General features: G+C 38.2%; 1 protein-coding gene across 2 annotated transcripts in view; it reads right to left on the reverse strand.

The window, feature by feature from the left end:
- The window catches only part of LOC138028806 (gamma-tubulin complex component 3 homolog), a 119,488-nt gene extending 112,326 nt beyond the window's left edge, over positions 1-7,162 (reverse strand). For both annotated transcript variants that reach the window (XM_068876429.1, XM_068876431.1), the window contains exons 1-5: positions 7,037-7,162; positions 5,337-5,391; positions 3,667-3,728; positions 1,906-1,973; positions 1,685-1,771 (exon numbers count right to left, since the gene is read on the reverse strand). In XM_068876429.1, the coding sequence (XP_068732530.1) occupies positions 1,685-1,771; positions 1,906-1,973; positions 3,667-3,728; positions 5,337-5,391; positions 7,037-7,127 (363 nt within the window). In that variant the 5' untranslated portion in view covers positions 7,128-7,162. The remainder of the gene's footprint in view (positions 1-1,684; positions 1,772-1,905; positions 1,974-3,666; positions 3,729-5,336; positions 5,392-7,036) is intronic.
- Between the last annotated feature and the right edge of the window lie 2,347 nt (positions 7,163-9,509).

The following is a 9,509-nucleotide window of genomic DNA, read 5'->3' on the forward strand; positions in this document are numbered from 1 at the left end:
GCCTAGTGCGTATGGGCCCTTAACTCGTCTTCGCTTCGTTTTTTTACTGAAACTCCTCTCTTTTATTGATACCACCGTTACTTATTTGGCTACGCTATGCCTTTTTCTATCCACGCCAAAAAGTAAAATTTAATGTTGCCTATGCAATCCTTGATGCGTATATACCATGACTAACTTGCGACTAAAAATAAAATTTTAGCCGCAGTAAATTGGATGAGCTGATTGCTTGTATTAGAGTAAAGCTAAAATAAGCGTAAATGTTCCTTCAATTGAAAAAAAAAAAGACACACAGAAACAAACCGAGTCTAACGTTTCTTGCCAAAATTTTCCTTTCATGTCTATCACTCAAAAGTTTACACTCGTCTTCAATTCTGCTGTCAAAAAGACGAATTCAAAGTCGAATTCACTGAATTCACTTTGCTTACCTCGTTTGTTTTTAATTACCACCTTTTTCACACCGTTATCTCAATTATATGATCTTACTTCTTTAAGCAATTGCCTTTTGTTTGCTTAAGCAAAACGTTTCTCATTTGATCGCATACTTAAATGTTTGGAAAGATTTGCACAAACTCCGAGCTCTCTCTTTGTAAACAAATCTGCGATTGACAGCTTCATTTTTTATGGATGGTCTGAACGAAACGAACAACGACTCCCTAGTGTACGTGTCACTGTAGTTTGCTGCAGCGAATAAAAAACAAGTTATTTTAAAAATAATGTTGCTGTTTAGATGGTCCCTTTCATTATGAAAGGTCTTATACGAAATGATTTTGTCGAGCGTTGACATCAAAATTTGCATGTTTTGTTTTGTCTTACGCTCGCCTGCAAGTAACTACATGTAGATAGGTAACTCACTGTTTGTTCGTTTCTTTTTTTTTTCTTTTTTTGCACAGAACAAGGTAGTTTTCGCAAATTAGGTGACATCCTTTGACACTCACGTTTTCTGTTGCATCCGTACATCAGTTGTTGTTGATCTTTTTTTTCATTTTTGACGTTGTTATTTGAGGAATTTACGCACTTGCCTTAAAGCTGGGATCGTCGGAATGACTAACACTCCGACTGGACTGATGACTCAGAGCGGATTATCTCCTCAAAAATGAAAAGTTAATGCCTTATCCTTGCCGGGTCGAATAGACCAGGCAAAGGAAAGTCCTGCAAAAGCATTTTCTGTTAGATAGAGCAAACTGCGAGTTTTTTTTTCACCTCAATATTTTTTTCCGCAATGGCGGCGTCCAAAAATTGTCGCCGTGAGCTCATGTGTCAAAGTTGTGTATTAAACAACTTTGACGGTCAAACTTGTGTATTACACAACTTTGACGGTTAAACTTGTGTATTACACAACTTTGACCGCCAAAAGTGACGGTCAAAGTTGTGTAATACACAAGTTTTACCGTCAAAGTTGTGTATTACACAAGTTTGACCGTCAAAGTTGTTTAATACACAACTTTGACGGTCAAACTTGTGTAATAAACGAAAAATTTAGAGTCCGGAAACAATCTGACAGATGTTTCCACTATAATTATTACAACGTGAACATAAAAGAGGAAAGACTCCATTCAAATGAATAGTGGTACTGAGTACAGTGTAGATGCCCAACATAAAATAACACAAAAGTTAATTTTTTGCATAAAAGATACCTGCATGCACGCAATTTGTATTTTGGAAATAAAAGTAATTTCTACTGTACCTGACCAGGCATTGAATGTTTCAGCAAAGAACCTTCACCAATACTCATCAAGAAGTACAGAATTGCCCATCTGTTTTTGAGCACGGACTGGATAGAAAAGTTAATGACTAAAATCAGTAAATTTTATAAGTAGCCCAAAACAAGGGTTGAAAATGAGTCTTGTATCTGTCTTAGCAAAAATTACTATTGTCCATAATTATAGCATTAAAAACATGTATCACCTGAGAGGCCAGCTTACGATACCATTCAGCAAAAACAGCAATTTCCACTTCTCCTTTCTCTTTCAATACTGAAAAGGAAAATTTTTCTAATTGAGATACATTTAATATCACTTACTACTTAATAACCGAGAGTGAGGTCATTATGGGAAAATCTCAAACTACCCCCCAGTAAGGCCTTGCCGTATTGACCAAGTGATAGCGAGGTCAATACAGCTAGGCCGAGGTTTGAGATTCCCCGTAACGACGGAACAGTCGAGGTTATTAAGTTGCTTATTATAACTATGGCTAACAAAACAGTTCTAAAGAGGAAAAAAACTCAGTGCACGTGGAAGTTATTCCTTCACATCAGGTAATGCGCACGCTTGTCTGTTCATTCATCGTTTCAAACTCAGGTCAAGTCAGTGAAATAACACGTACATACTCTTTTTGGAAAAAACTAATTATAATAGCTGCAAAAAGAATTTCAGTATTGTTGTGAAAAAATGTGACGAGAGAAATTTCGTTGACATTCTTAACAATGAAATGTCATCTTCACCATTAATTTTTCGGATATATTTGAAAAACTTTGGCAGCAGCCGTTAAGTCCAAAACTTCCACTTGCATGTTTATTGTCATGTAAACTAACATTTTTCTTGGTAGTGTTTTCACTTTTTTGCTCCTTTATGAATTTCTTCTTGACTAAAACTGTTTCCTACGGATTTGCCCTCGTCACCACCAACTCATTTGTAATTTACTGATGTGGCTTCATTTTATTCTTGAAATTCAAGCTCATCAGGGTAATTATTAAATTATTCACTCTACGATTGTTCATTGTCACTCATCGTCTTTAGTCTCACCAATTTCCAATGCAAATAAAACAAAGGTGGCCTTTGTACAACCTTTTGTTACAATAATATTATATATAATAAAATTATGTTGTTAACTATGAAACATGGCATGCTACAGATTAATAAGACAAATTTATAGGCCTTTTGCAACTAACGATCACATGGTACAAAATCCGCCATGCTGGAGGGCAAGCTCATTATTATTTCCCCACTGGGACATTAAAACAAAGGCAAGTCAAGCTTGACTGGTTCAGGTCTCTTTGTTTTAATGTCCAAGTGGGGGAATAATAATGAGCTTGCCCTCCAGCATGGCGAATTTCGTACCATGTGATCATTAGTTGCAAAAGGCGTATTGTCCAGATAAGTGGGAGGATCCCTTCTCCATTAATCCCTCTATAACACGCACTTCTATACATTTCTTTCACTCATTGAGTCTTACATGGGAACAAAAAATCCCAACAAATTGACCTGCTCCCAACTCTGTGGCTTCATAGAGCATTGCACCGGCATCTCAGAGGTCATACTGTAGGTTGGAATTGTTCAGGTGTCTAATACACGTACCGGTATTGTGGAAGCAGAAGGTGGGCCGACCAAAACAGACCTGGGGCAGAAGCGTTGACGCTGAGGTGAAGGCAGCCGGTAAGACCTGGACCAAGCTGAAGAGGATATCCCAGAACCGCGTTCGTTGGAGGGGTGTTGTTGCGGCCCTTTGTTCCCCAGGGAATTCAGAGGCATGACTGATAATACATGTATATATAGACAATTATTTCTTAAATTGATCAGGATCACTTTTCCATTTATTAATAAGACACATTCACATCAACTTTATTTGGAAGAATTATTGTTGTACATGTACAGTATTGTGAGGCTTCCAGCCTCACAATACAAATGTGTATCCTTCATAAAAGAAATTATTCATCAAACAGACACATACATTTTCTTTTTATTCTTTCCACTACCCTGAATTCATCTGTTGCCACTGTCGGAGCAAAATGGCTGAAAAAAAAAGAATCCTTAAATCTGAGTAAATTGAAATCTAACGTATACTTACATTTGGAAAAAAGACTCTTCATTTACAACAATTAAAAAAGTTTAACAGCTTCCTGTCATCCCTACCCCCCATCCCCAATGACAAGATGATAATCCATTAGAGGGTTGCTGCAACAATTGTATGTCATTGGTGCTTATTAATACATGTGCACCCAGGGAGAGAAAGAAATTAACCCATTGACCCCTGTGAGTGAAGCATAGCAGATTTTAAGAGACTTAACTGTTAGAGGATAACAGATTTTATTATATCTCTCAGATAATACGTGCACTGTAATTGGCTAAATTAGTGGGCCGTATTCTACAGTACCGCCCGCTGTACAGCCTGCTAAATTTAAGATTTCAATAAAACATCATCTAGTGAGTTTTTCATGTCATTTCTGTTGCATAAACTTGTACTGAAAACTGTTTGAATCTTGCAAGCAACTATTTCAAACTTAACAGCCAAGAAGATTTAGTTTTTGGGATTTTGGCACGGCCTTCTTTGTGGCAGTTGAACCTTCCGCTTCACTTTGACTAGTTTCCTTGCCCGCACACTGGTTAAGCTCAGAGATATAATAAATATCTTACTAACCTCGTTTTCTCGGTGCGTACTTTAAGTTACGGATCCTCGTTTTTCCTGCTTCGCACTTGGGCCAACGGGAAAAAACTCGGTCCGTAACTTACAGTACGGACCTCGAACTCGGTTAGTAAGAGGTATTTACTCTGTCTAATGCCAGATGATTTTACTTATCAACTGGGGCATCCTACAGTGTTTGAAGTGTCAATTAAATTAAATGGAGGCCTCATTGATGACAAATTTAATACACCGTAACAGGGAGGGCGAAGTCCATTCAGGTGGCAGTTCTAGGGTTTGGCCAGTCTGTGAAAACATTTTAGAATCTTCAAGCCAGAACATTACTGGTATTTTAGCATCAATTAAGTAAGACACTTCTCCACACTCAAGAGCTTTGGGTTGTTGGTAAAACTAAAAAAAAATAAAGACAGTGCAGTATTGTAGTAGATATTACATGCAAAATGAAATTGAGAGTGTTCTACATGTATTTCAAACTAAGGCCTGTAATTGAGGTAGGATGGGTAAACACTGACATTGTACATATTTCATACTGTACAATAAAAGGGCAACATCCTGTTTCAGTCCATGTAAAAAGGTATAGAAGCCGTGTCGGGAAATTTAGCCAAATTCAATGACAGGAAACTGGCAGGGCCATAAAAATAACTACTAAGAGCATTGAAGGAGGGTTTGAATAAAACAGCAAATGCAAAAGGAGGCAGGGATGGGCAAAACTGAAAAAGATTAAAATGGATTACAGTTTCAGTTTTTGAAAACTGTTCAGTCTAACAGTTTATCTCTGTTGTTTGCGACTGAAATTAAGAACACTCAATAGACACTTTTTTGTCATGACGTTTTGAGTTGTCTTGTTCAAAAGTAACTGCTGGATTAACTTTAACTTGCATAGCAAGTAGGAGTAAGCAGTAATCTAATTTATTGGTAAAACTACACAAAAACAACTGCACTTTCTTGGTACAGGGCCTTTAACAAAGAAATCTACACACCTTCCCAGCAATTTGACAGCATACTGAAAGTGGTTGGATATTTCTGGTGACTTGCCTAAGTAGAGAAGGAAAGTTCAAGAAAATATTTAAAACAATTGCTGTGTGTAAAATGACTAGCAACTGGTTTGAAATCAAGGATTACTGCCTGAATTGTACTCCACTCAGTCCTATTACAATTACTAGTTGTGCAAGGGATTTCAAAATCAGCCGATTTGAAAGTACAAGCACAATTACCCCTGAATTGTACGACAAAAAGTCCTCTTACTAATAGATCGTAACTATAACAAAATGTGAGAAAATCAGAAGTAAATTTTCGGATAAAATAAAGCTTTGAATACCTTTTTGCATGAAAAATTTAAAATTATATTCAATTTGCTTTGCAAACCGTAGGAAAACAGCAAGAAAGCCCCCATCCAAGTGAATGTGATTGACGTGCGAATGGCATAGGTGTCCAATTACAAATTACAATTTGGAGTTGTTCAAATTGGACACAGGCACCAATTACACAACAAATAGGTGTGCACAGAACCAATCAGATTCAAGAATTTTGTAATGGTTACAATTTCTCCCTTAATCATAACCACTACAATTTTCTTGAATTTGATTGGTGCATTAACTGCTTTATTTTTCACTTATTATTGTGTGAGGTTGAAATCGGACAGTTGGCTGTAATCAGATACCTGAAATCGGACAGTTACATCAGCCAATCATATTATTAAGTGCACTCAACTTAATCCACCAATCACAGAATTTATCACAACAACCATAGCAACAACCATTTACCCTACCAAACTGGGGATTTTCAAAAGTAGACAAATTGTAACATTACACAGTAAAAAAGGAGTGCATTAATGTTGTTTTCTCCGAAATTGTAATGGTTATGATTAATTGGTAACAGGATTTCGTGTCATCCAATTCGGCCTGTTATCATACTCGTGATTAAACAAATTGGACTCCCGCTACATGATTGTCTGATTTGGTCAATCACTCGTATGATTACAGACCGAATTGGACTCCACTGAGTCCTATTACCATTATGCATAATTGTACTCCACTCAGGTCGACTCAGTCCTTTTACTATTACACACTCAGCTGATTATTCAACATTTGTGGTATATCATAAAACAATTATTCAGTGAAAGTGGTGGATATTTGTTGTTAATTATTATTGTGCATTGTGCCTATTGTTGTGGACTTTGTGCTTCAAACGTTCCCCAAAAATTTGCATGTGATATATAAAGCCATGTGCAGCACTAAAATTCAGTTCTCTCAGTTGTAGGCAATCCAATTTCTACTAGCACCTACTCCGCTGGCCAACGACACCAGTAGACGAATAAATTTAAAATTTTAACGTGTTTCACTGACATAGGTACATGTACTTGTAGGTAATTACCACAATTAATATTGCAATAATTTGTAACCTGCAATCTGGCTCTATTCTACTCGCGGTTCATACAGAGGAGTTTGGCATCGCTCATATGTTCTCTGCAAATCAAGCCAATATTTTGGTGGTTTAAAACCTTGACCAACTTCCTTTATGGGAAATTTGTAAACAATTGTAGTTTAATTAAATTAAGCTTAAACTACACACGGTAATTGCATTGATACAACTGACGAAATCGATTTGGTGCATGAGAGCATGTACGTATTGAAAAGCTAAGCTTATAAGTTATATGTTCAAGTAAACAGCACATTCGTACCCTTAGAATCGGTTTCTTTGCCAAGAAGCCGACAGCATAGCTTATATAGCAGGGCTTCGGGTGAGTTAGTATCATCTCCGACTGCAGCCATCTTGAAAACCTCCTTCCCTTCAAAAGCACCCGGTTTACACTACCCCTATGGGTAATACCCGCTGAAAGTGCACCAAATTACGCGGGCATCACCCGTTACAGTATGTCCAATAGGGACTTTAACGTCCAATAGTACGGCTGGGAAAAAGCGATAACAACGGCGGCCTGACGACTGAAGAGTAAAAAGGAGAGTTAAGAAAAGATAACAATTGTATTTTTACTGGGTAGCCATATGGCAATCCTGTCAGAAAATGAGTTGCATTTCTCCGTTTTATTATTTTTCTCTTTTACCGTGTCAAGAAAATAGAAAAGTTGCGCAATAGGCCTTTCCTGTCACTTCCCCGCTAAGTATCGTCCTTGTGCGCTGAGTCCTCTGCGCGTATTTTTGGTAGGTTTCAGGGAGTAATAGAAATAGATTTTATCCGGTGGACACAGAAGAATGTTTAATTAATCTGTAATGACGACTAAGTCATTGTAATGCAAGTGGCGTTCGCGCGCGGTGCACCATTGTTAAGAAAATATGGTAAGCCATCCATCGATGCGAGAAATCTTGGAGCGACGACGTCATCAACCGTCCGTACATACGTACGTACGTTCGTCCGTCCGTCCTTACGTCCACCCGATTTGACAAGTATAATGCTACTTTACAGCATACATCTTTGATATTGGACAGCCATCTTTTGATCAAATGACACCTGTCAAAACAAGGTATCCGCTGACCAGTATCACGTAACTATACCGCGGGCTCAAGCTTAGAGCTTACCAGGGTCAGCTGTTTTTTTTTTTAACAGAGTTAACTGAATAGAGTGTAATGTGTAGTGCTAGATTTTCTATCCCATCTGAACCATGTGAGCGTTAGCCCTACTGATGGAAATGGGACCACACAAGGACAGAGAAAAACTCTGACCAGGGTGGGAATTGAACCCATATGGTTCATATGGGATAGAAAATCTAGCACTACACATTACACTCCATTCAGTTAACTCTGTTTAAAATATAAGTGCTACACGGCCAACGTTTGTATAAACGTAACCTTTCCTTGTGTTTTTTTTAAAGTTGACCGCCTACCAGGTACTGATTTTCTGATTTTCTTATTTTCTGATTGCAGGCTCAACCCAAGTTAACTCACCTGAACATAAGCGGGGCTTCATTTTTCGCGTGCTTTCTGTGGCTCAACGTGGCTACACGGTGATACTACATCAACGAAACTTCTCACACAAGATGTTTTCTTTCTGCATTTTTTACTGGTTTCAATCCAGTTTGACATATCATGATGGCTGTGGTCCACACTGGCCGCAACCCAGTTATTCAAGTCAAGCATCGGAGGGACATAAACTTAAAACTGAGTTTTTATTTTTAATTTGCTTAGAGCTGCTTTTTTCTCTTTATTGCAATTTTTGGCATATCTTTATAATCTCCGATAAGGTTACATGATGCCTGGAGGATCTATGACTAGAACAGAAATGAAAGGAGAGCAAAAGAGAACGACAACAACAAAACAGAATACCAGTAATAGCTCATACTTGTTGGAAGAAGTTACTCCACAAATTCTTTCCTTGGGCACTAAACCGTTTATTATTTTTACGGATGCGTTATTTAAAGTGGATACATATTTTTAAAAGGTGGTTTAATCGGTTCTTCCTTTGTTCAGGAATGAAAATCGAATTTTTATCGTCAACTGGAATTAAATAACAATTATCTGTATTCTTTTGGGCATAAAGAAATTAAAAAGTTGATTTGTTTGTTTGTTTGTTTTGCTCTAAAATGCGATCGTACAAGTGCTTTTTTAATCCGTTTGCCCAACTGGTTTTCGTTGTGCTTTGACAGTGACAAGAAAATTTTGCCCTTATGTTATGAACACTTATTCGAAATGAGTTCTCGTAAAATTAGGGGAAATCTCAGTGGCTTGTGTTTTCAGAAGTTCGGATATGGAAAGAACTCAAGTGAGGCCATCGCTACTATGTGCATGTGATGGATGAAGAACCTTTGCTGATCCACAGCATCAGGAACGTCTTATGCAACACCCAAGGACGGAGAAAAATCTGTGACCCAGGGGGGAATCGAACCCACGACCTCCGGAGTAGATCACCGTTGCTCCACCGACTGAGCTCCAAGGCCAGACGGGAGCAGGCCGTGGGAGTTTGAGGACAAATCGGCTCGGCCAAAGCCGCTCGATTCCCACCTGGGTCAGAGATTTTTCTCTGTCCTTGGGTGTTGCATAAGAAGTTCCTGATGCTGTGGATCAGCGAAGGTTCTTCATCCATCACATGCACACAGTAGCGATGGCCTCACTTGAGTTCTTTCCATATCCACTTACACACGCTACTTAGGACAACACGCACTTGTTTTCAGAAGTTTGTTTAAAGCACCCAAACGTTACTTG

This window comes from Montipora capricornis, chromosome 13 (genome assembly GCF_036669925.1).
Source record: "Montipora capricornis isolate CH-2021 chromosome 13, ASM3666992v2, whole genome shotgun sequence".
In the NCBI taxonomy this organism is placed as follows: Eukaryota; Metazoa; Cnidaria; class Anthozoa; order Scleractinia; family Acroporidae; genus Montipora; species Montipora capricornis.